Source organism: Bufo bufo, chromosome 5 (assembly GCF_905171765.1).
Source record: "Bufo bufo chromosome 5, aBufBuf1.1, whole genome shotgun sequence".
Lineage (NCBI taxonomy): Eukaryota > Metazoa > Chordata > Amphibia > Anura > Bufonidae > Bufo > Bufo bufo.
The window spans coordinates 11,219,945-11,247,319 of record NC_053393.1 but is presented as its reverse complement, the minus strand read 5'-3'; the positions used below and the strand labels follow the sequence as shown (position 1 = coordinate 11,247,319).

The window sequence follows — 27,375 nt, the reverse complement described above, 5'->3', positions numbered from 1 at the left end:
TCCCTGATCACCCCTGTCATTGATCACCCCCTTGTAAGGCTGGTTCCATTCAGACGTCCGTATGTGTTTTGCGGATCCACGGATCCATGGATCGGATCCGCAAAACACATACGGACCTCTGAATGGAGCCTTACAGGGGGGTGATCAATGACAGGGGGGTGATCAATGACAGGGTGGTGATCACCCCATATAGACTCCCTGATCACCCCCCTGTCATTGATCACCCCCCTGTAAGGCTCCATTCAGACATTTTTTTTGGCACAAGTTAGCGGAAATTGATATATTTTTTTTTTTTTTTACAAAGTCTCATATTCCACTAACTTGTGACAAAAAATAAAATCTCACATGAACTCACCATACCCCTCACAATATCCAAATGCGTAAAAATTTTTTGACATTTATATTCCAGACTTCTTCTCACGCTTTAGTGCCTCTAAAATGCCAGGGCAGTATAAATACCCCACATGTGACCCCATTTTGGAAAGAAGACACCTCAAGGTATTTTGTGAGGGGCATGGCGAGTTCCTGTAAAGTTTTATTTTTTGTCACAAGTTAGCGGAAAGGGAGACTTTGTGAGAAAAATAAAAAAAAAATCAATTTCCGCTAATTTGTGCCAAAAAAAAAAAAAACTTCTATGAACTCACCATGCCCCTCACGGAATACCTTGGGGTGTCTTCTTTCCAAAATGGGGTCACATGTGGGGTATTTATACTGCCCTGGCATTTTAGGGGCCCTAAAGCGTAAGAAGAAGTCTGGGATCCAAATGTCTAAAAATGCCCTCCTAATAGGAATTTGGGCCCCTTTGCGCATCTAGGCAACAAAAAAGCGTCACACATGTGGTATCGCCGTACTCAGGAGAAGTTGGGCAATGAGTTTTGGGGTGTCATTTTACATATACCCATGCTGAAAGACAGAAACATGCAATGCGTCAATTAACTGCAATATAGAGTACAAAAGTGCATAATAATAACAAGTGCTACACTATAAGTGCGAGATACTTGGCAAATCGTTTTGTACAAAATTATTTGAGCCCGTCTGCCGAGCGTCAAGGCGATCTCTGTTAGACGGGTTCCTACGCTAAATTCTACCTGTTAGGTGCCATGACGGCTACCATACACTTCAGGGAGTGTAGGTTCCACATTCCTACGCTAAATTTTACCTGTTATGTGCCATGACGGCTACCATACACTTCAGGGAGTGTAGGTTACACAGCAGGCCCACTCCACGACATCACCGGCGCCAAATAGCTACCAAGGACTGCAGTGAGAGGCCACAAACTATCCCACTCCTGGTGCCATGGCACCTAACAGACGGGCTCAAATAATTTTGACGCTCGGCAGACGGGCTCAAATAATTTTGTACAAAACGATTTGCCAAGTATCTCGCACTTATAGTGTAGCACTTGTTATTATTATGCAATTTTGTACTCTATATTGCAGTTAATTGTCGCATTGCATGTTTCTGTCTTTCAATGTTGTTCCCTGCCATAGCAATGTGCTTCTGCGGTTTAGTATGTGCTGACTGACCCCCTTTTTTGATTTTTCTTTGCAGTTTGTACTGGAGGTGTGGCTGCCTCCTCAGTCATGCACTCCTGACCACCCTGTCTGCCCTATAGGCTGATTTTAATTAGTGTTAGTACATAGCCAGGCCTGCTCCCCTTCACTCACTGAAGCCATGGCACCAGGAGTGGGATAGTTTGTGGACTCTCACTGCAGTCCTTGGTAGCAATTTGGCACCGGTGATGTCGTGGAGTGGGCCTGCTGTGTAACCTACACTCCCTGAAGTGTATGGTAGCCGTCATGGCACCTAACAGGTAAAATTTAGCGTAGGAATGTGGAACCTACACTCCCTGAAGTGTATGGTAGCCGTCATGGCACCTAACAGGTAGAATTTAGCGTAGGAACCCGTCTAACAGAGATCGCCTTGACGCTCGGCAGACGGGCTAAAATAATTTTGTACAAAACGATTTGCCAAGTATCTCGCACTTATAGTGTAGCACTTGTTATTATTATGCAATTTTGTACTCTATATTGCAGTTAATTGTCGCATTGCATGTTTCTGTCTTTCAATGTTGTTCCCTGCCATAGCAATGTGCTTCTGTGGTTTGGTATGTGCTGATATACCCATGCTGGGTGAGATAAATATCTCGGTCAAATGCCAACTTTGTATAAAAAAATGGGAAAAGTTTTCTTTTGCCGAGATATTTCTCTCACCCAGCATGGGTATATGTAAAAAGACACCCCAAAACACATTGCCCAACTTCTCCTGAGTACTGCGATACCACATGTATGACACTTTTTTGCAGCCTAGTTTGGCAAAGGGGCCCACATTCCAAAGAGCACCTTTAGGATTTCACAGGGCATTTTTTACACATTTTGATTTCAAACTACTTCTCACGCATTAGGACCCCTAAAATGCCAGGGCAGTATAACTACCCCACAAGTGACCCCATTTTGGAAAGAAGAAACTCCAAGGTATTCCGTGAGGGGCATGGCGAGTTTCTACAATTTGTTATTTTTTGTTGCAAGTTAGCGGAAAAAGTAGACTTTGTAAGGAAAAAAAAAATCATAATTTTCCGCTAACTTGTGACAAAAAAAAAAAAGTTCTATGAACTCACTATGCCCATCAGTGAATACCTTAGGGTGTCTACTTTCCGAAATGGGGTCATTTGTGGGGTGGTTCTACTGTCTGGCCATTGTAGAACCTCAGGAAACATGACAGGTGCTCAGAAAGTCAGAGCTGCTTCAACAAGCGGAAATTCACATTTTTGTACCATAGTTTGTAAACGCTATAACTTTTACCCAAACCATTTTTTTTTTTACCCAAGCTTTTTTTTTATCAAAGACATGTAGAACAATAAATTTAGAGAAAAAATTTAGTAGAAATGTAGTTTTATTTGAAAAATTTTACAACTGAAAGTGAAAAATGTAATTTTTTTGCAAAAAAATCGTTAAATTTCGATTAATAACAAAAAAAAGAAAAATGTCAGCAGCAATGAAATACCACCAAATTAAAGCTCTATTAGTGAGAAGAAAAGGAGGTAAAATTCATTTGGGTGGTAAGTTGTATGACCGAGCAATAAACGGTGAAAGTAGTGTAGGTCAGAAGTGTAAAAAGTGGCCTGGTCATTAAGGGTGTTTAAGCTATGGGGGCTGAGGGGGTTAAAACAGTAAAAAAAAAAATAATCTTTGTAATATAATTGCAGTTGCCTGCCAGTGTGTGTCAGGTCCACAGAGTGTACTGTGCCCACTGCCAGTGCCCACCACTCATATCTGGTGGCACAGTAGCTTGCAGTAAAAACAGTAAAAAAAATCTCTGTAATATAATTGCAGTTGCCTGCCAGTGTGTGTCAGGCCCACAGAGTGTACTGTGCCCACTGCCAGTGCCCACCACTCATATCTGGTGGCACAGTAGCTTGCAGTTAAAACAGTGAAACAATTTTATCTCTAATATAATTGCAGTTGCCTGCCAGTGTGTGTCAGGCCCACAGAGTGTACTGTGCCCACTGCCAGTGCCCACCACTTATATCTGGTGACACAGTAGCTTGCAGTTAAAACAGTAAAACAATTTTTATCTCTGTAATATAATTGCAGTTGCCCGCCAGTGTGTGTCAGGCCCACAGGGTGTACTGTGCCCACTGCCAGTGCCCACCACTCATATCTAGTGGCACAGTAGCTTGCAGTTAAAACAGTGAAACAATTTTATCTCTGTAATATAATTGCAGTTGCCTGCCAGTGTGTGTCAGGCCCACAGAGTGTACTGTGCCCACTGCCAGTGCCCACCACTCATATCTGGTGGCACAGTAGCTTGCAGTTAAAACAGTGAAACAATTTTATCTCTAATATAATTGCAGTTGCCTGCCAGTGTGTGTCAGGCCCACAGAGTGTACTGTGCCCACTGCCAGTGCCCACCACTTATATCTGGTGACACAGTAGCTTGCAGTTAAAACAGTAAAACAATTTTTATCTCTGTAATATAATTGCAGTTGCCCGCCAGTGTGTGTCAGGCCCACAGGGTGTACTGTGCCCACTGCCAGTGCCCACCACTCATATCTAGTGGCACAGTAGCTTGCATTTAAAACAGTAAAACAATTTTTTCTCTGTAATATAATTGCAGTTGCCTGCCAGTGTGTGTCAGGCCCAGCGAGTGTACTGTGCCCACTGCCAGTGCCCACCACTCATATCTGGTGGCACAGTAGCTTGCAGTTAAAACAGTAAAACAATTTTATCTCTGTAATATAATTGCAGTTGCCTCCAAGTGTGTGTCAGGCCCACAGGGTGTACTGTGCCCACTGCCAGTGCCCACCACTCATATCTGGTGGCACAGTAGCTTGCAGTTAAAACAGTAAAAAAAAAAAATCTTTGTAATATAATTGCAGTTGCCTGCCAGTGTGTGTCAGGCCCACAGAGTGTACTGTGCCCACTGTCCACCACTCATATCGGGTGGCACAGTACCTTGCACGCATAGTACCACTAATCTAAAAAAAAATGACAAGCAGAGGCAGGCCACCCCTCAGGGGCCGTCGTGGTCGTAGTGCTGTGATTTCCTTTGGCCCTAGAATAATGCCCAGTGTTCAGAGGCCACATACCCTGAACTCGAAAAGTTCTGAGGACATAGTTGACTGGCTAACACAGGACACCCAATCTTCTACAGCTTCCGCTCGGAACCTTGCCGCACCATCCTCCTCCAGCTCAGCTTCGGGCACCTCTCAAGTTACCACTCGCCCGCCTGCCGCCACCACCAACACTAGCACCACAGCCGATTCACTTGATCTGTCAGAGGAGTTATTTACACATCAGTTGGAAGAAATGAGTGATGCGCAACATTATTGACAGAGGATGTAGATAACAGGGATATGTCTCAGTCAGGCAGCATTACACACATGGACGTACAGTGTGATGATGATGATGTTGTACCCGCTGCTGCTTTCTTTGCTGAGTTGTCAGATACAAGTGAAGCGGTTGATGATGACGATGTGTCCGTGGATGTCACGTGGGTGCCCGCTCGAAGAGAAGAAGAACAGGGGGAAAGTTCAGATGGGGAGACAGAGAGGAGGAGGAGACGAGTTGGAAGCAGGGGGAGGTCGTCGCAAGGAGATAGTGGCACAGTCAGACAGCATGTATCGGCACCCGTGGTCAGCCAGACAGCACGCCAATCAACTCATGCTGTTGCCACCACCAGAATGCCATCATTGCAAAGCTCAGCAGTGTTGGATTTTTTTTGTGTGTCTGCCTCTGATAACAGCGATGCCATTTGCAACCTATGCCAAATGAAACTGAGTCGTGGGAAGACCAACACCCACCTAGGTACAACTGCTTTGCTAAGGCACATGATCTCACATCACAAACGCCTATGGGATCAACACATGATGAGTACAAGCAGCACACAAGCTCAAAGCCGCCATCCTCCTCCTGGTCCAGCATCTTCAGCCACGTCAACCACTGCTGTCCTCCTTACCCCCTCTCAACCACCTGCCACTCCGCCTCTAAACTTCAGCAGTTCCTGCTCATCTGCCCACAGTCAGGTGTCTGTCAAGGAAATGTTTGAGCGTGTGAAACCAATGTCACAGAGTCACCCCCTTGCCCGGCTTCTGACAGCTGGCTTGTCGGAACTCTTAGCCCGCCAGCTTTTACCATACAAGCTGGTGGAGTCTGAGGCCTTCAAAAAATTTGTAGCTATTGGGACACCGCAGTGGAAGGTACCCGGCAGAATTTTTTTTTCACAAAAGGCAATCCCCAACCTGTACTCTATTGTGGAAAAGGAAGTCATGGCATGTCTGGCACACAGTGTTGGGGCAAGGGTCCATCTGACCACTGATACCTGGTCTGCAAAGCGCGGTCAGGACAGGTATATCACGTACACTGCGCATTGGGTAAACCTGCTGATGGTTGCCAAGCATGGAATGCGTGGCTCTGCAGAGGAGTTGGTGACACCGCCACGACTTGCAGGCAGGCCTGCTGCCACCTCCTCTACTCCTCATACTCCATCCTCTTCGCTAACCTCCTAGGCTGAGTCCTCTTCTGCTGCTGCGTCTTGCTCCACATCAACTGCACCCCCCAGCTCCCCAGGGGCTATTCCACATCCCGGATACGACAGTGTCACGCCGTCTTGGGGTTGACTTGCCTGAAAGCAGAGAGTCACACCGGACCAGCACTCCTGTCCGTCCTGAACGCACAGGTGGATCAGTGGCTGACCCCACACCAACTGGAGATCGGCAAAGTGGTGTGTGACAACGGAAGCAATTTGTTGGCGGCATTGAATTTGGGCAAGTTGACACATGTGCCGTGCATGGCACATGTGTTGAATCTGATCGTACAACGCTTTGTGCATAAGTACCCAGGCTTACAGGACGTCCTCAAGCAGGCCAGGAAGGTGTGTGGCCATTTCAGGCGTTCCTACACGGCAATGGCGCACTTTTCAGATATTCAGCGGCGAAACAAGATGCCAGTGAGGCCTCAAAAAATATGCATTCACCGTACATAAATGATCAAGTGATTATGTGACTGGAGGTATATTAGATGGTTAATGGATATCAATTTTACTGCAGGCCAGTGTAGTACAGACCCCAAACATTAGGCATTCACTGGACAGAAAAGAACAAGTAATTATGTGGCTGGAGGTATATTAGATGGTCATTGGATATCAATTTTTCTGCAGGCCAGTACAAATTAATGTCAAATACATTTGTTTAAAAGAACAAAAAATATAAAATTGGATTAAAAACATGGCTTACGAAATCCCCCCTCTTGAAAAAACCCCAAATGATAATAGTTGAAATTCGGTAACACGTGGCAGTCACAGGTGTTGAATTCCTCCGAGGTCCCAAACATTAGGCATTTACCGAACAGAAAAGAACAAGTAATTATGTGACTGGAGGTACGTATATTAGAAGGTCATTCAATATCAATTTTACTTCAGGCCAGTGTAGTACAGACCCAAACATTAGGCATTCCCCGGACAGAAAAGAACAATTGATAATGTGGATGGAGGTACATTAGGCGGTCACCATATAACAATTTTACTTTTGGCCAGTTAGATTACAGGCCCCAAAAATTATGCATTCACCAAACATAAAAGATCAAGTGATTATGTGGCCAGAGGTATATTAGAGGGTCAATGGATATCAATTTTACTGCAGGCCAGTGAAGTATAGGCCCCAAAAAATTTCATTCACCGTACAGAAAAGAACAATAGATCATGTGGTTGGATTAGGCGGTCACCGTACAACTATTTTACTGTTGGCCAGTTAGATTACAGGCCCCAAAAATTATGCATTCAATGTACATAAATGATCAAGTGATTATGTGGCTGGAGGTATATTAGACGGTCATTCAATATCAATTTTACTTCAGGCCAGTGTATTAGAGGCCCCAAATATTATTCATTCACCGTACAGAAAAGAAAAATTAATAATGTGGCTGGAGGTAAATTAGGCGGTCACTTCTAACAATTTTACTGTTGGCCAGTTAGATTTCAGGCCCCAAAAAGTATGCATTAAACGTACATAAATGATCAAGTGATTATGTGGATGGAGGTATATTAGACGGCCATTCAATATCAATTTTATAGCAGGCCAGTGTAGTACAGGCCCCAAACATTAGGCATTCACCGGACAGAAAAGAACAATTAACTATGTGGCTGGAGGTATATTAGACGGTAATTGAATATCAATTTTACTGCAGGCCAGTACAAATAGATGTCAAATAAATATGTTTTAAAGAGCAAAAAATTTAAAATTGGATTAAAAACATGGCTAACAAAATTCCCCCTCTTGAAAAAACCCAAAATCAAAATAGTTGAAATTCGATAACACGTGGTCGTCACAGGTGTTGAATTCCTCTGAGGTGTCAAACATTAGGCATTCACCGGACAGAAAAGGCTTTTTATGCCGCTATATTTAACTAAGACAGGGACCATTATTTGTTCTGGGTGGTGGCGGATATTTGTGAGCTGTCATGAGGAAATTCAATTAAATGTGGTCGTCACATGTGTTGAATTCCTCCAAGTTCCATGCCTTAAGTTAGAAATGTGAGGTAGTCCACACTGTCCTGAGCCAGGCGAGTGCGCTTATCGGTCACGATCCCCCCTGCTGCGCTGAACGTCCTTTCAGACAGGACACTCAACGAGGGGCAAGCCAAGAGTTCCATGGCAAATTGTGCCAGCTCTGGCCACAGGTTAAGCCTGCACACCCAGAAGTCCGGGGGTTCCTCACTTCTCAGAGCGTCCACATCGGTCGTTAACCCGATGTAGTAGGACACCTGTCGGTCTAGGCATTCCCTAGGGCTGTATCCGGAGGGCGGCTGTCGATGGGTTGGCTGCAAGAATGAACTTATATCTGAGGTGACCAACACCTCTTCAAACCGCCCTCTTCTTGCATGCGCTGTAGGATTGGTACTCGCAACTGTTTCTCTGTGAGTGGAAATTCCTCTGCCAGCGCCCACAACAGCAGAATGCGGCATCTCTCGCAGCAAGGCCTGGAAATGCTGCATTCTGACAGCCCTCTGTGATGCTGGTAACATGTCCACCATTTTGTGTTTGTACCGGGGGTCTAAGTACGTTGCCACCCAGTACTGGTCCTTTCCCTTTAGGTTATATATGGGGGTCCATCTTCAAACACTGGAGCATGAAGGCCCCCATTTGCACTAAATTGGAAGCGGTGGAGTGGCCTGGCTTCGGCTTATCGCCCAGGAGAATGTCGTCCTTGGTCTCCTTCCGCCATCCACGGACAACACCAGGGAAGTTTAAAGCCTGTTCTTCTTGCTCCTCCTCCTCCCCCCAGGCACCATCCTCCTCTGACTCCTCTTCAGACTCCTGCTGACTTGTCTCAGATGGAGTAGACCCCCTGGGAATTCATCCAGCATTGCGACTTCCTCATCTTCCTGCTCCTGCTCCTCGGTGACTTGATCAATGACACGAAGCAATGCATGCTCCAGAAAGAAGGCGTAAGGTACGATGTCACTGATGGTACCCTGGCTGTGACTGATCAGTTTGGTGATCTCATCAAATGGACGCAAAAGTCTTCATGCGTCGTGCATGAGCAGCCACTGGCGCTGTGAAAAAAAACCAAGCTCCCCAGAACCTGTCCTGCCACAGAGTTCGTACAGGTAGTCGTTAATGGCACGTTTCTGCTGGAGATGCCTATCAAGCATATACAAGGTGGAGTTCCATCGCGTCGGGCAGTCACAAATCAGACGTCTGATGTGCAAGTGTTGTCGCCGCTGAACGTCAGCAAGGCGAGCCATGCCATATAAGATCTTTTAAAATAGGCAGATATATTCCTATCCTGCCGCAAGACGTCCTGGACCCCGGGGTATTTGGCAATGAATCTCTGCACGACTAAGTTCAGGACGTGTGCTATGCACGGCACGTGTGTCATTTTGCCCTGTTTCAGCGCGCTCAGCAGATTGGCACCGTTGTCGCACACCATATTACCAACTGTCAAATTGAGCGGGGTTAGCGACTGATCGGCCTGAGCTGCAAGCAGTGCAGGACCGGTGTGGCTCTTGGCTTCCAGGCACAACAGTCGCAGCACAGCATGGCAACGTCTGACCTGGCACGTCAAATAGGTTCTGGGGAGCTTGGGGGTGCAGCGGAAGAGACAGTAGCAGTGGAAAAGGAGGAGTCAGCTGAGGAGGAGACGGAGGATGAAGTAGGAGGAGGAGAAGAAGAGGCAGGCCTGCATGCAATCCTTGGCGGTAACACCAAATCCACATGGGTGCCACGGGTTACATGCTTGACGGCCGTCAGAAGGTTCACCCAGTGGGCAGTAAAAGTTATGTACCTTCCCTGCAAGTGTTTGCTAGACCACGTGTCTGTGGTCAGATGTATCTTCGCACCGACACTGTGGGCTAGAGATATATTAACTTGACTCTGAACGTGGCAATATAGTTCAGGGATGTCCTTCTGGGAGAAATATTTCCTTCCGGGGAGCTTCCAATGCGGTGTGCCAATGGCCACAAATTTTCTAAAGGCCTCTGAGTCCACCAATTTATATGGCAGTAGTTGGTGGGCTAGCAGTTCCGACAAGCCAGCGGTCAGCCGTTGGGCAAGAGGATTATCCGGCGTCATCATTTTTTTACGCTCGAACATTTGGGCCACAGAAGCCTGCCTTGTGCCAGATGAACGCGACGACAGCACAGTGGAAGGTGGAGTGGAGGACAAATGGGAGGAGAGAGGAGAAGGAGAAGAGGCAGGACGTGGAGCACCAGGAGTGTGGCTTTTTGGGTTCTGATGGCGTTGCTCCCACTGGGCCCGGTGATGGAAGGCCAGGTGCCTTCTTAAGGCGGTCCTCCCTAGGTGAGTGTTGCGCTTACCACGACTTATGCGTTGACAGCACAGGCTGCAGATGGCAACACTATTATCAGCAGCTGACAAGTAAAAAAAAAAAGCCCACACTGAGGAGCCATGTGCCGGCATCCTGGGAGCACCAGATGTGACAGTACATGGTGGATGGCTCGCTCCAGATACATTTGCAGTCTGCTTTTTGCCTCCTGTGCACTGAGTTCTGCCTGCTTCTACTCCTCCTCCTCCCTATCTGCTGCTCCGTCTCTCCGTCTGAACTCCCCTCCTCTTCCTCTCTTGTGGGCACCCACGTGACATCCATCAACACTTCATCATCTTCACCTTCACCAACACTGACATTAGAGATCTCGGAGTAGGCAGCAAGAGCAAGGACCACCTTCCTTGGGTTGATCTGGGTACTGTCATCAGACTGCTGGGTGGCGGCCGTTGCTACCTCCTCTTCCTGATCCGATGCCAATAATGTCTGCGCAACGGTAAGGTCTGGGAATGGATGGGAAAATAATTCCTCTGACTCAAGTGGAGGGGCTATGTTGTTGGTGGTGGTGGTGTCTTTGAGGGTGCACACAGCAGAGAGTGAGGAGGGTGCTGATACAGAAGATGAGGAGGGTGCAGAAGCGGAAGGATGAGTGAGCCACTCAACCAACTCTGGTGCGTCCTTTGACGTAATCGCATGCACCTTCTCCAACTTCCCACTTAGTCTCCGGCCTGGTGCACCTGCCCGACCCCTACCACCCCTGCGGAACGGCCTGCCTCTTCCTCTGCCTGTCATTTTCAAAATGACCCTGTGCCAAAGTCCCTAGAGAAGAGCAGTATTTATGGAAGCAGGTATATAGAATTTAAGTATTTTTGGGGGGCAACTGGTATATCTCACCAGTTGCAATACGTTTTTCCAATGGCGTTTGTCCCTCTGTATAGTTGCAGTATCTCAGCAGAACCTCACACAAATGATACACAATTCAAATGCACTATATAAAAATTATATTCTAGGTATATCGCACCCCTGCCTCAATCTGATTTTTTGGGGGGCAACTGTTATATCACACCAGTTGCAATTAGTTGTTCCAATGTCGTTTGTCTGTCTGTATAGCTGCGGTACTTTAGCAGAACAGCACACAAATGCTGCACAATAAAAATGCACTATATAGAAATCATATTCTAGGTATATCACACCCCTGCCTCAATGCGATTTTTTTGGGGGGCAACTGGTATAGCACAACAGTTGCAATTATTTGTTCCAATAGCGTTTGTTCCTCTATATAGCTGCGGTATCGCAGCAGAACCGCACACAACTGCTGCACAATACAAATACTCTATAATATATTTTCTATGTTAAAAAGTATATTATAAGCATATTACAGCCCTCAGTATGTCACACCTATCGATAGCACACCTATACCAGTCCTTAAAAGGACTTTTGTGGCCTTGTTAGTTAGCGTTTGGTGTCTCTATACTCCACACAGCAACCTCTCCCTACACTGGCAAAAAACAGAATGCAAAATGGTGACCAGATCGGGTTTATTTATAGGGTAGGGGTGTGTCCATGTGCTGAAACGTCCCCTTGGACACCTTAGGTAGGTGAATGACAGGTTATAAAAAACTGTTTTATATGCTAATAGAGCCACAGGCACATTTAATAAGGTCAGTTTCGGATTCAGGGTATTAGTAGGGACCTGGCCATATGTTTAGGTTATAGGCCTCAAATCTCATGACAGAATCCCTTTAAAATATGACTGTCTAGGTCATATCCAAGTGAGAAGGGTGTCTTAGCAGTATTCCCCTCACTGCAGTAAAGTCTTTAGCTTTAGACAGCAAAATACTTTACTGCTCCTGTGTCCATTGTATCCTTCTTGTCTTTCCTTCTTGAGTACTGTAGAAAAGGTGAGGTTTTCTTTTCAGTAGATAATCCTCAGAGAAGGTGATTCTCTGTAGCTTTAGTACAATGCTGTGATACGGAGCTCATGGAGTGGCTCCCTCACTCAGCTAACTCTAAGCTAGAACTCTCAAGAGGGGCTGTACCAGAGTTGATTAACTCTTTCTCTTCCATACATTACCAAACTGGGGATACAGAACATAACATTTAATAACATAATAAGCATTAAACAGCAAAAAATGTGCAAGTACCCCTGCTGTGAGGTACTGCAACAGTTACTTTTTCTTGCAGGTTTTATGTGTGATGTGATACAGGTGGGGAGTGCACCTACCTCCAGTCTCTGATACAGCCTGGGTGAGATACTTGGTCTCTTCCAATACTCTCAACTCCAAGGTCCTCTTCCCCATCCCTAATTCCCTAAGTAATGCCAAGGTGAAGCGGCGAAGTGGACGCCATCGTTGTCCAAGAATATCTAAGGAGATAAGAACATGAAAATATTAATGCTGGATAGAGTACAATATTCTTGATCTAACGCCTTACATTTCTCCCATGATGATTAGAGGATTGTTCCTCCCACAACTGAGGGTCACATTTCTCTTCTTCTAGTGTGGTTTTAGTTCTGTGACCCCTCTCACACGAGTTAATGAGAGCTTTCACCTGCACCTCCCAGACAATCGTGTCATTGAACTGACCCTTTGTTTATGTGCCTTAGATTTGCTGCACCCAGTATCTGACTGAGGTCCCTCAGGTAGATCAGAGGAAATAATTCTGAGAGCCCAGGCTCTGTGCATACGGGACATATGGACGTCCACTGTAATGTACTTGTTTTTAATCATGCAGAACTCATCAATAAGCTTTAATAGGATATCTGATATTCTGGTTATTGGTTCCAAGGTCAGCTCCAAATTAGACTGGCTGATAGAGATGAGCAAATTGAAGTTGATGAAGTGGAATTTGATTCGAATTTCACGAAAAATTTAATTTGTCCCGAAGTCGAATTTCCTCTCGCTTTGTGGCAACAAATTAAAATGGCTGCTGCACATGTTATAACGAAGAACTAAGAAACCTGGGAACAAGGGAATACCCATAATGCCATGCATGCAGCCAGCCAATCAGCAGCTAGCCAGCCCCTGTGATGTCATAGCCCTATAAAATCCTCAGCCTACTTGGTCTCCGCCAATTTCAAGTCAACTTAGTGCAGGGAGAGACGTGACAGCTACTAGGGACAGTGATTAGGAAAGACTTTATTCATAAAAAAAAAAAAAAACAATTGAGCAATTCAGGGAAAGATTATTCATAGTTTAGGGGAAGGATAGGGAGGCTTTATCCATACTGTAGGGAGAGAGCAGGGACCAATAGGAGAATGTAATAAGAGCTATTCTATTACACCTTGCTGCCCTAAATAGGGTTACTAAAAGTGATCTATTACTAGAAAGAACGATAAAGGAGAAATATCAGGCAGTGATACACAATTGTGCAGGGGCCCTATACAGGCTCTATGGCTGGCTAGCAAAATGGCCCTAATACTAGATATGGGTAGCAGCCTAACCACATGGCACTCGTCCTGACAAGGACGACCCCGTCCGGAACCTGTCCCTGAAAATCTAATTACTATATATCCCTAACAAATCTAGAAGACACTCCCTACACGCATGTTTCACTGCCTGAAAAATAGAGCAGTTCATCAGGGGAGATGAGGGAAAAGTGCTGGGGATAAATTTTCGATAGACCCTTGATCCCTAGACACCAGCCAGACTAGATACGTCGGCCAGTTATGAGGGTATATCCAGATGGTGGAACCCTCCAGGGGCAGTCTCTAGATGGAGAGACAGTGGAACATGCAGATACAAGGTCGGTAAAACTGCACCTGGGACGCCAACTTAACTGGCCTTCCCACCACTTTTAAATATTCACCTGGCTGCCGCCTCCGCCACCCACAATATGCAGGGCCAATGGGTGCATCTGCGCGCTTGCACGTGAGCGCCGCGCCTGCACCTATTACGGAACCGAAAGCGAGGTATGGAGCGCAAGGAAGTGCCTAGGATGCCGGCTCCTTCCTGCGCATGCGCAGCATCGCTTGGTCTTGTGATACCGCGCATGCCGGCCGATTTGACAGCGGCACTGGAGGCAAGGTAATACACCCATTGCCAGTGAACACTCAAAAGTGGTGAGGCGATCGGAACTCACGTCACCACCCGAGTGTTTCGGCCCCCAATCGGGCCATCAGTAAAAGCGGTATTTAGGCTACTTGTCATATAAAAGACAAGAATAGATGTCTGAACACTGACTAAAACACAAATCATGGGTTTTGACTATATAGCAAGCTGCTGTCATAAACAAACAAAAAAAGGAGTATTATATAAAAAGTAATAGTATTGAAAAACAGGGAGATGGGTATCAGGTAACAGGCAGCACTTGGACAGTAATTGCTTTCATAAGAAACAACTGTAATTCAATTGTTCATTTAGGCCTGTCGGTGTGACTGTCCGTAGAAGAAAGATCCAGCGTGCTTCACGCTGCAATAGGATCTTGTCCCAGTCACCTCCACGTTTTGGGGGAGTGACTGCTTCGATACCATTAACTTTGATAACACTGGGGTCACCATGAAGTCCCTTGGATAAGACCGCCATTTCACTCTTAGAGAGGGTACGGTTGGAGAGGTTTATTATCTCTGGGCCGACTGATCTCGGTTGTTGGGACGGTTCCTCAGGTGGTAATTGACTCCCTGATCTAAAAAACCACCGCGATTTACACCAGTAGTGCCTCTGCCTTTCCCTCTGCCCCTCTCTTATTATACTTCTGCTTGTTTCTGCTAGGGTTGCCACTCAAAGAGGCGACCTTGGCGCGGTGAGTGGGCTTATGCCTTTTGATCAAAATGTACACTAATGCCTCTTGTACAGCATGCGGTATAGGGGGCTGTACACCCTAATATTGCGCAGAGAAGCGAGTTTAATTAGATCCAAGCACAGCATTGTGGATGTGCGATCCAGTTCTGTTTTTCTCCCCTTTATATATGCAAAATAAACAGTGATGTCAACACAAACTTACAGCTGAGACCCTCTCCGCTCTGTCAGGGGGACGATACATGTCTCATAGTGTAACAGGACAGGTTCTGTAGAAATCTATGTGGAAATAGCTGACGATGGTGCGGAGGGCGCTCTTTCACTCTATAGTTAAATCTTGGGCCACTGCACGGTTCTTTATACCTGATGTTAACATTGACCTGTAAGGCTGAGTTCACACTTGAGTTATTTGGTCAGTTTTGGCCCCGTAGCTGACCAAATAAGTGAAGTGTGCAGTGATTCTAAGAGCGACGCCTGTCATCTGCCTGTCATACTGACTCACAGTACTGTTTCACTACCACAGCAGACTCCCTACACATGTTCCGGCAATGCACAGTGTTCTACACCAATATATAGGCTCTCAGCAGCCAGAAAATAGCTCTTTTTTTATGCGATTCGTCACAATAAATTCGAATCAAATAAAATCTTTGGGAAATGTGGTGAACCGTCCGAATCGAATTTTTGAGAAATGTGTTCATCTCCACTGGCTATTCCTAGACCATAAAGGGGTTATCGAACTTGCACTGTATTGTTGTGCTGCGACCATTGGGCATGTGATCTTAGCCTGGTTAGAAGCCATAGTGCATGCGTGAGAATCTATCTTTCGAGAGGAATGCGCTGTGAGTTCTAAGCAGGCTAAGATCACGGATCATGAGCCGTACAACGGGCACGTGAAGGGTCAGCTGCACGGGAGTCCAGTGCAAGTCAGATCCCCTTTAAGGCCCAGCTTTACTAGGGGTACATTACTGTAAGAGCTTAGGCTTTGAGCTTAGTTGGGCCAGTCCGACACTGGTTGCACCAGTGCAGTTAACTGGACACTCATGTTGTGCTTACTGTGTACATTTTTCCAGGGTATTAACATTTTGTTTTGCAGGTTTATATGTACCTTTAAGTTGTTCTATTGTTTTGCACTGTAAACTGGTGGGCTGAGGTCTCTGCTCATTTGGTTTCACTACAGTGTAGCTGAGAGGTTGTAGGTGAAACACATCTACATCACCCAGAAAAGACTCCGAACCTGGATATTCCCCTTCATTCTGCTCATTCTAGGAGGTGCCGGGAGACTCTACACAGATCACACATCCTAAGGATAGATCATCCATGTGTAGTGTACGGGGACTGTAATACCCGTCACTACAAAAGTGTCACTTGGTGTGCTGTCGTCCCTCCTTAATCATGGGAAGTTGGTATATGTCAGTTTTATAAAATGTCATGTAATGTAATGCTATGTATTTCCCTGTTACTGTGAAACTTGCATGTACAGGCCTGCTGGGGGTGTCATTCCAGTTCTTAGTCGCTAGAGGGAGCTAGGGAGCCCTAGGTTATATAAGGCCCAGTCAGGGAAAGGAAAGTCAGTCTAAGAGAGTCTAGTCTAAGTGTCTGTCTAAAGCTGCAGCCTGCAGTCTGAAGCTGGAGCTTAGACTATGTCTGAGACAAGTCCAGGCCTGAAGCCTGCGGATCAGGAGAGGGTATTGCAGTCCCTGTAACCGGGTTCAGAATCCAAGGAGAAGGTTCCCCTCCTGAATATATATATATGCAGAAGCAGGAAGACCACTGTTCAGAAGCTTCTGGAGTCTGAGGAAAGAGAGACAGAGGCAAAGATCAAGAAAGCAAGAGGTACTCAAGATAACAGAGGAGGTACTTTATGAAGCTAAAACCAAGGATATAAGCCAGAGCTAGGTTATTGGGCCTTGGAGAAGATTTGCTATGTCCCAGGATCAGTCAGAGATAGAGTGCAAGCTCCTGTACTGCAAGTCCTGTGTGTTTAACACTCTGTAGTCACCTTGCTCAATCTGTATTGCCTGCATCAACCGTATTGAAAAATCGACTGTATGCAAAGGAACTGCGCTTCCGTGAATGACTCTATGAAAACTACTAAAGTTGGAGTTCTGTTTTAACATCACGTGGTTCCTCATTTATTCCTGCTATCAGCAAACGGCGTGCCACCGTTTAATTGGCACTGGCGTCACGAACATTTTCTACCATCACCTGCCTATGCAGAGAGTCAGCCGTCTCAGGTTAGTGTCTATTGCACTACTACACCCAGGAACACCATTACACACAACTTGAGTACGCTGCACCTCTCTTTTGGCGTCACGAACAGGATACGCACGCTTTCCAGTGCAAGAAGCGTGAACTTTGTGCCTTATACAGTTGCCCTGTGACCAAAGTGACAAATTGCCTGTTTATTTAAAGTGGACTTTGTGGACTGAAAATCATACCAAAAGTGTTCCTAAAACCTCTAAAAAGCGCTGTACAGTGTTGCGCTACCAAGAGGAAGAAAATCGCCACATTGGAGTGTGGTTTTGTAGACTTTTTACAATCCTGCTTGCTGTCAGTGAATAGACAGCGTTTCTTGCTAAAAATGGCCGCTGAGCTTGCTGAATTTACTGCTGCGTCATCTGCATCCCGAAAAGGCGGGAAAAATTGGCGCCTTTCTGAGGAAAAAGCGGGAAAGAGTTCAAGGTCAGGCGCCACTGCTTATCTGGACATTTGCATGTCTGCCAGCATGGACACCGCCTTCCATATACTGGAATACCTGGGGGGCGGCCTCCCAGTGCAATGGGAGGAGCTGGCTGCTTTAATTGACGCGACCCTATCGCTCTCCAGAAAAGGATCGAGCATGTTGGAAAGTGAACAGAGCGTTGCTGCAACGTCCGCACCTGAGATTACAAAGATGTCTGATATTGGTGTAGAGCCAGAGGAGGCTCCACCGGCCTACTCTCCGGGACCGGAGAAACCCGCCTGCCGCCCAAGGGAGAAAGAACCAGAGCCCTGCTATGGCTCGTGGAGAGACTTCTTTCAGCCCTCTTTCAAATGGTCCTCACTAATGGCGGAGATCCGGGAGGCCGCTATAAAGCGGAATACCAAGACCAAGATCTACTATGAAGAGTTGACTAAGACTATCCATGAAAGACACACCGACACCCAACCCCGCCTGGAAAGGAGAAAGGGAGTGGTGGTGTCCTTTGACAAAACCCGTGGCTATGGGTTCATCCAAGACTATCTGACTGGCAGAGACCTATACGTTAATAGAAGGTCTGTCAAGAGAGACTACCTCCCTTCCTATCAGCACAGCCTCCGCGAGGGAGAGGAAGTGGAGTTCACCCCTGCCGAGAGCCTGAGAGGCCCTTATGCCACTGCCGTGACCCGTCCCAAGCGAGTACCTGAGGACTGGGAGGCAGAAGAAGAAGACTACTCTGGCTGCGAGCGGGAACCGGAACGCTCTCCAGAGCCGGCCCATCACGCCTTCCAGGAGCGGAGCTCCTTCATTGGGCCCAACGTCTTCTGGCAGCCAACCGTGTTCGAAAAATGGGTGAGCCCTTACCCTTCCCCCGAGCTGCCTCGTCGGGAGAAGACCATACAAGAGATGGAGAATTTAAAAGGACTTCAAAATACCTTTAAGAACATCCTGAGGGGTCGGAGACCCGATGCATCACCAGAACCTGCAGAGGCCGAGTCCGCGCCATCGTTGACTGTACCTGCGCCGGCGGCGCCAGCAGAGGACAGCGACTCCGACACAGGGAGCATCGGTGAACAGATTGTCCGGCTGGAGGAGAAGTTGCGGGAGCTGCGCAAGATCGCGACCGCCAGGATCCAGACGCCGCCAAAGAAGGACGAGGTAAGGGTGCCTGTCACCACCCGTAGACCACCTTCTGCTGCCACCGCTCCGTCAGTGCCCCAAAGAAGGCCTCCTGTTGCTGTGAATAGCTGCGCAGAGCCTACCGGACCGCTTGAGGCGGCGGTAACCGCTCCATTCCATCCCACCATTATCATGCCGGGACCGGTACGGTCCACCCAAGGGTTTACCCCTAGGCCCATGGGGCCAATACCTATTAGGGGCCCCTTCACCTTGCAGCTGCCCCCTAACACCGTTATGTGGGCCCATCCTCCTGTAGAGGACTACTACAGGCCATATTTGCCAGCAGGGTCAAGTGATTATGATATGCCTCTGTAAATCAGCCTGCTAGGCCTTTGATTTATTTCACCGAAGAAATATGGTGTTAACCCTTCCAGGACAGGAGTCCTATGTTTCCTGGTCCTTTGTTGCGGCTGCCAGTTCATCCACGGCTCAGTGGTAGGTGTTGACCACTGAAATCACAAAGTCAACAAGGCCACGTTTGTTTCCAGGACCTCCTGCCTGCTTTTGCTACCCCACGCCAAGTTGTGCCTGTTCCTTAGTTGCACCTTTTACCCTTTACCCCCTTTTCAGGTTGATCAGGGGTATTACAGCACTTGTCTTTGCTGTCCTTTTATTGTGCAACTTTATACAAGGAACCGTGCCCGGAGACAGACTCAAAAGAACCTGAGCCTCTGAGATTTTTTTTGCTCTTTTAAAAGGAAATGTGCCCAGAGATGGACTCCACCGCACTAGAGCCTCTGTGATTTACTAGGAAAATAACCTGGGTACGGACTCATGTTTGTTCTTTGAGCCTCCAAGAACTTTTATACTGTTTTATCCATTTTGCTGTTCTATTATGGACTTATTCATTGTCATGGACTATCCTGGTTATAATGTTACGCTGTGCCAGGTCAGCGCCCCAGTTCCATTCACTATCCTGAGAGAAGAGAACGACGCCCCTTGTCACCACACTTCACTTTTGCCAATTGGACCTGATATGAATGTAAATGCAGATGAATTACATGTATGTATGCCTGCATGTCTCTTTTTTCTGTTTCAGGTAGAGATTCCAGTTGGGCGAGCCCTGATGGAGTACGAGGTCGTACTCAGCTTAAAGCAGTGGGGTATGTAGTGTACGGGGACTGTAATACCCGTCACTACAAAAGTGTCACTTGGTGTGCTGTCGTCCCTCCTTAATCATGGGAAGTTGGTATATGTCATCTTTATAAAATGTCATGTAATGTAATGCTATGTATTTCCCTGTTACTGTGAAACTTGCATGTACAGGCCTGCTGGGGGTGTCATTCCAGCTCTTAGTCGCTAGAGGGAGCTAGGGAGCCCTAGGTTATATAAGGCCCAGTTAGGGAAAGAAAAGTCAGTCTAAGAGAGTCTAGTCTAAGTGTCTGTCTAAAGCTGCAGCCTGCAGTCTGAAGCTGGAGCTTAGACTATGTCAGAGACAAGTCCAGGCCTGAAGCCTTCGGACCAGGAGAGGGTATTGCAGTCCCTGTAACCGGGTTCCAAATCCAAGGAGAAGGTTGGACCATGAACCAGGCATGGATCCCACAGGACCTGTCCATCCCTTGTGCAGATTAGATATTAACTACCTCCCCATAACAATATATTTTTCTACTCCAGGGCACTTCCTCATTCAATACTATTTTTAATTTCATTTTACCATTATTTTGCGGGGCAACCCAAAGTTGAATGAACCTCTCCTCTGTCTGGGTGCCGGGGCCTAAATGTGTGACAGTGGCCTGTTCCAGTGGTGGGTGACGTGAAGCCTGATTCTCTGCTATGACATGAAGACTTATTCTGTGCTGACATGAAGCCAGATTCTCTGTTACGCGACCTCTCTCCTCTGCCTGGGTGCCTGGGCATAAATATGTGACAGTGGCCTGTTCCAGTGGTGGGTGACGTGAAGCCTGATTCTCTGCTATGACATGAATACAGATTCCGCGCTGACATAAGGCCAGATTCTCTGTTACGGGACCTCTCTCCTCTGCCTGGGTGCCTGGGCCTAAATGTGTGACAGTGGCCTGTTCCAGTGGTGGGTGACGTGAAGCCTGATTCTCTGCTATGACATGAATACAGATTCTGCGCTGACATAAGGCCAGATTCTCTGTTACGGGACCTCTCTCCTCTGCCTGGGTGCCTGGGCCTAAATGTGTGACAGTGGCCTGTTCCAGTGGTGGGTGACGTGAAGCCTGATTCTCTGCTATGACATGAATACAGATTCTGCGCTGACATAAGGCCAGATTCTCTGTTACGGGACCTCTCTCCTCTGCCTGGGTGCCTGGGCCTAAATGTGTGACAGTGGCCTGTTCCAGTGGTGGGTGACGTGAAGCCTGATTCTCTGCTATGACATGAATACAGATTCTGCGCTGACATAAGGCCAGATTCTCTGTTACGGGACCTCTCTCCTCTGCCTGGGTGCCTGGGCCTAAATGTGTGACAGTGGCCTGTTCCAGTGGTGGGTGACGTGAAGCCTGATTCTCTGCTATGACATGAATACAGATTCTGCGCTGACATAAGGCCAGATTCTCTGTTACGGGACCTCTCTCCTCTGCCTGGGTGCCTGGGCCTAAATGTGTGACAGTGGCCTGTTCCAGTGGTGGGTGACGTGAAGCCTGATTCTCTGCTATGACATGAAGACAGATTCTGCGCTGACATAAGGCCAGATTCTCTGTTACGGGACCGCTCTCCTCTGTCTGGGTGCCGGGGCCTAAATGTGTGACAGTGGCCTGTTCCAGTGGTGGGTGACGTGAAGCCTGATTCTCTGCTATGACATGAAGACAGATTCTGCGCTGACATAAGGCCAGATTCTCTGTTACGGGACCTCTCTCCTCTGCCTGGGTGCCGGGGCCTAAATGTGTGACAGTGGCCTGTTCCAGTGGTGGCTGACGTGAAGCCTGATTCTCTGCTATGACATGAAGACAGATTCTGCGCTGACATAAGGCCAGATTCTCTATTACGGGACCGCTCTCCTCTGTCTGGGTGCCGGGGCCTAAATGTGTGACAGTGGCCTGTTCCAGTGGTGGGTGACGTGAAGCCTGATTCTCTGCTATGACATGAAAACAGATTCTGCGCTGACATAAGGCCAGATTCTCTGTTACGGGACCTCTCTCCTCTGCCTGGGTGCCTGGGCCTAAATGTGTGACAGTGGCCTGTTCCAGTGGTGGGTGACGTGAAGCCTGATTCTCTGCTATGACATGAATACAGATTCTGCGCTGACATAAGGCCAGATTCTCTGTTACGGGACCTCTCTCCTCTGCCTGGGTGCCTGGGCCTAAATGTGTGACAGTGGCCTGTTCCAGTGGTGGGTGACGTGAAGCCTGATTCTCTGCTATGACATGAATACAGATTCTGCGCTGACATAAGGCCAGATTCTCTGTTACGGGACCTCTCTCCTCTGCCTGGGTGCCTGGGCCTAAATGTGTGACAGTGGCCTGTTCCAGTGGTGGGTGACGTGAAGCCTGATTCTCTGCTATGACATGAATACAGATTCTGCGCTGACATAAGGCCAGATTCTCTGTTACGGGACCTCTCTCCTCTGCCTGGGTGCCTGGGCCTAAATGTGTGACAGTGGCCTGTTCCAGTGGTGGGTGACGTGAAGCCTGATTCTCTGCTATGACATGAAGACTGATTCTGCGCTGACATAAGGCCAGATTCTCTGTTACGGGACCGCTCTCCTCTGTCTGGGTGCCGGGGCCTAAATATGTGACAGTGGCCTGTTCCAGTGGTGGGTGACGTGAAGCCTGATTCTCTGCTATGACATGAAGACTGATTCTGCGCTGACATGAAGCCAGATTCTCTGCTATGGCATGAAGAGACTGATTCTCTGCTGACATGAAGCCAGATTCTTTGCTATGGCATAAAGAGACTGATTCTCTGCTGACATAAGGCCAGATTCTCTGCTATGGGACCTCTGTCTAATTGATATTGGTTCATTTTTATTTTTTAAATTTTTATTTTAATTAATTTCCCTATCCACATTTGTTTGCAGGGGATTTACCTACACGTTGCTGCCTTTTGCAGCCCTCTAGCTCTTTCCTGGGCTGTTTTACAGCCTTTTTAGTGCCCAAAAGTTCGGGTCCCCATTGACTTCAATGGGGTTCGGGTTCGGGACGAAGTACGGATCGGGTTCGGATACCGAACATTTCCGGGAAGTTCGGCCGAACTTCACGAACCCGAACATCCAGGTGTTCGCTCAACTCTAGTGGTAGCTGCAAATACAGTGGAGGAGTTTAAGCATGCATGGGATAGGCATAAGGCCATCCTTCATATAAGATAGGGCATGGGGCTATCCATAGTATTTAGTATATTGGGCAGACTAGATGGGCCAAATGGTTCTTATCTGCCGAGACATTCTATGTTTCTATGTTTCTATGATTCAGACGCAGGAGTGGACTACTGACGCCAAGGAGAATCACTTGAACCACTGAGACCTAAATCAGGACTCTTAGAAGTTCTCAAACAGTATCTATTACGGTCTCCTACCTTTATTTCTTACCATCTCTCTCACTCCTAAATTTTCCTTCTTCCCCCGAAGGATACTTTCCTGCAGTATGTTATATGCTCTTTCAATATTTCTATAGTATACCTGAAGTAACCACACTTTAACTTCTTATGTCCCATTCACTGGCAAGACCTAATACTTGGGTTTACCCATATTACCCCCTTACATGAATAAGCCCTTAGGCTTTGCATTGTTCCTATTGAAAATTCTCACCATTCCATTACTCTATCATAACTACGTTCATTGTTATGTTTATGGTTGTGTTTTCCCTCTCTCTCCCCTCAGTCATGATACTTTGAGACGACTCTCCTCAAGCCACCTTATAGTCGTGGGACGGATGCTTGCTCTCCTTGAGGCCACCTGGTATGACGCCTGGTGTACCAACTTCACAGGGTACTGGTATGACTGCCCTATCCCAATTCTGATTAAAACATTATGGTAGACCTAAGTCTAGTCACCTACAACGTAAAAAGGTCTTAGATCTCCATCTAAAAGATCCCAAATTTTCTCCCTTCTGGGGAAAGAAAAGTGCTCAATACTTTTTCTTCAGGAGACTCATTATAAGCACGGTAAATACCCAGATCTCTCCTTCTCTAGGTTCCCAACTTGGTACCATTGTGGAGCAGACGGTGCTGCCTCAAGGGGAGTAAGCATTGGTTTTAGGAAGAATATCCCTTTCACATACGCCACTCACATTCAGAATCCCGAGGGGAGATATATCATTCTAAAAGGCCATATTTGTCAGAAAATGTATACCTTTGTAAACTTATATGCACCTAACTCTGACCAAATACCCTGGCTATTATCTATCCTATCCTTAGTAGAAAATACTCAGGAAGGCACTCTTGTCGTAGCAGGAGATCTCAACATTGCGTTGCATCCTCTTACTGACACTTCCTCTAAAAGATCCTCCTTCTCTGCCAGATTACTGAAAAAATTGAATGTTAAGTTGTACAATCTAGGTCTTATCGATATTTGGAAATGCCTTAACCCAAATTGCTCTGACTATTCTTTCTACTCCATTCCAGGTCAGTCCTACAGCAGGATTGATTATATCTTTGTCCCTAAAGACCAGGTACAGTTCTGCACAGACACGAGGATTGGAAATATATCCATCTCCGATCATGCTCCGGTATTCTGCACCATACGTTCTCCAATTAATACTGGTAGGTCCCCTCTTTGGAGGCTTAACGAATCTATACTGAGCAGCGAAGCAAACAGAATACATTTCACGTCGCTATTAGATGAGTACTTTTCCATAAACAGTACACCTGATATATCCCCCCAAGTCCTTTGTGATGCCCACAAAGTATTTATCAGGGGACACTATCAGTAAGTGCTCCTTTATAAAGAAGCAATCTGATAAACGTTTATCTTCCCTGCTAGACCAAATTCACGCTCTTGAGTCCCTACATAAAAGATCCCTAGCAGGGGGCGTGGCTTGGCTGCCGAGTCTGATGGACGTCTAGCTCAGCAGCTCCTGCACCATAGCGACACAGATTAAGCACTATACCCGCAATTCCACCTGAATTAAGCCAAAAAGAGGATCATTCAGACCAGCACACGATGGGGAAGAATAAAAGGCTACTCCCAAGGCTGAATAGCGAAAATCTGGAGAGATATTTTGAAAGAGGGAAAACCCAAGATGGCGCCCGGAGCCCTGAAGCCGCATCTGCTCCCGCCTCACCACTGCTGAGTGCTCCGTCTCCATCGCAGATGCCAGAAAATTTCCCCTCTGCATCACCCCCCATCTTACTGGACCCCTCTCACCTCACTACACCTCAGTTCCCCGCTACTCCTGAGGACGTCAGAGCGGCAGGACCGGGATACAGGGACACTCAAGATGGCGTCGCAGGCACTTCCAGCTATCCTTCCTCAAGCCCACAGAAGAGGAGACCGAGGGTAGAACTACCGGAGGACATCCAGGTTAGTCCGGTTTCCTCTCCCCAGGAGACTGAACTTTTTACCAATTACCCTGTCTCTGACAAACCAGTGTCAGAAGACTCGCTAAAACAAATGCTGTTAGCTTTAAAATCTGCAATGCAGCAAGATTTAGCAGCTTTAATTGCTCCCATGTCTGCTACACTACATAGCGTTGAACAAAGGGTGACGCATATTGAGTCGAAAATGTCGGACTTTGCTACATCCCAAAATGAAGTAATCGACGCGCATAATGAAATTGCGGACGAAATGGAAAGCATAAAACTGAAATTGGCAGACTTAGAGGATCGCTCGCGACGGAACAACATTAAGTTTCGCGGCATCCCAGAAGATATATCTAATACGGAGCTGCCGTCCTATATTCAAAAGCTTTTTGTGTCCCATATACCTAAGCTCTCCTCTCATGATTTAATTGTAGACCGAGCCCACAGGGTCCCAAAACCGAAACAGCTGGGTCCAGATATACCTAGAGACGCTCTAGCACGCATCCATTTTTTCTCAACAAAAGAAGCGGTGATGTATGCAGCCAGAAAAATAGGCACTCTCCCGGCTCCTTTCCAATCTGTTAGATTATATACAGATCTCTCAGCAGCCACCTTGAAACAACGCCGTGAGCTTTTACCTATTACACTCTCTCTGCGTAAACATGAAATTACTTACAAGTGGGGATACCCTATGAAATTACTTATTTCTAAAGATGGACGCTCTCACTTGGTCCGATCCCTTGAGGAAGGGAAAACCTTACTAAAAGGGTGGCAAATTACCATCTCTACCCCGGTTCACAACAATTCATATACTCCGCAATATCAAAAATGATCTACTCCGTTGTCTCTTCAAGGACATTTCCTGTTTTATTACCACAAGTAACAGTCACTTAATCTACCCTCGTGGTGAAAAGAAAACCGTTGACTCTTCGTGGGCAAGCCGCGAAGATTCCTAAAGAGAAGACACAGATACCTCACTCTCTTTCTTCAACGGTTTCGTCAAGTGTTGGTTCTCTACCAAATGTTTGTTTTTTGTTTTAATTTTCTACCACAGGTGGTGTATTGCGTTTTTTTCAGCCAAATACGTACCTATACCTACCATAGGTGAATCTTAGGTTATGATATACCTCTCCAAGGCTGAATAGATACCTATTCTTAGTTTTAACATGGAACTTTTGCCCCTACTTGTAGACACAATGCTATGTCTACTTCTGTTTTTTCTGTTATTTTCTTTTAATTTACTCAGAATTTTTGCATTAATGCTTCACTTTGCATTGTTTTTAATTTTGCTTATGTCTCCTTTAGGTCCTTTTGAGCAGTGTGGTGGTCATCTTAGGCGCCATGGATTAAAACCATGGGACTGACAATTTTTTCTCTCAACTCCAGGGGACTAAACTGTCCACAGAAGAGAGCTTTTCTTTGGAAAGAGGCAATGTCTGGTAAAGCTGATGTACTGTGTATTCAGGAATCTCACCTTTTACAGAAGGATGCATACAGGATTAGACACTGCTTGTTTCCAATTATAATTCATTCTCATAATACACAGAAAAACAGAGGAGTATTTATCGCTGTTAAAAACTCAGTGTCCTTTTCTCTACTCTCACAGGTGATAGATCCCTGGGGCAGATACGTTGTCTTGGTATGTATGGTGAACAATATCAAATATACACTGGTGAATATTTATGCGCCAAACGAACACCAAATTTCCTTCCTACATAGAGTTATGAAGAAAGTCCACAAAATTAAGCAAGGTAAACTAATCATTTGTGGTGATTTCAACTCAATAGTGGATCCCTCTCTTGACTCAACTAATCGTTCTAGACGTTTTCCTATAGGCTTAGCAGCTTTTCTTCACTCCGAAGGCCTTATAGACGTCTGGAGGGCTCAGCATGGCCAGGAAAGGGACTATACTTTTTTATCCTCCTCGCACCTCTTACTCTAGGATCGACATGTTCCTAATAGACCAAACGTCCCTTTTCCATACCTTAAACTCATCCATTGGTATTATTAAATGGTCCGACCACGCCCCTATTCTACTCCAATTGGCGGAACAATTCCAATCATCTCCCCCTCCAATATGG

General features: G+C 46.6%; 1 protein-coding gene across 1 annotated transcript in view; it reads right to left on the bottom strand.

Moving 5' to 3' along the window:
• Nucleotides 1–27,375, bottom strand: part of LOC121002849 (cytochrome P450 2F2-like) — a 332,030-nt gene that overhangs the window by 241,487 nt on the left and 63,168 nt on the right. The window contains exon 3 of the mRNA XM_040434460.1: nucleotides 12,504–12,644. Within this exon, the coding sequence (XP_040290394.1) occupies nucleotides 12,504–12,644 (141 nt within the window). The remainder of the gene's footprint in view (nucleotides 1–12,503; nucleotides 12,645–27,375) is intronic.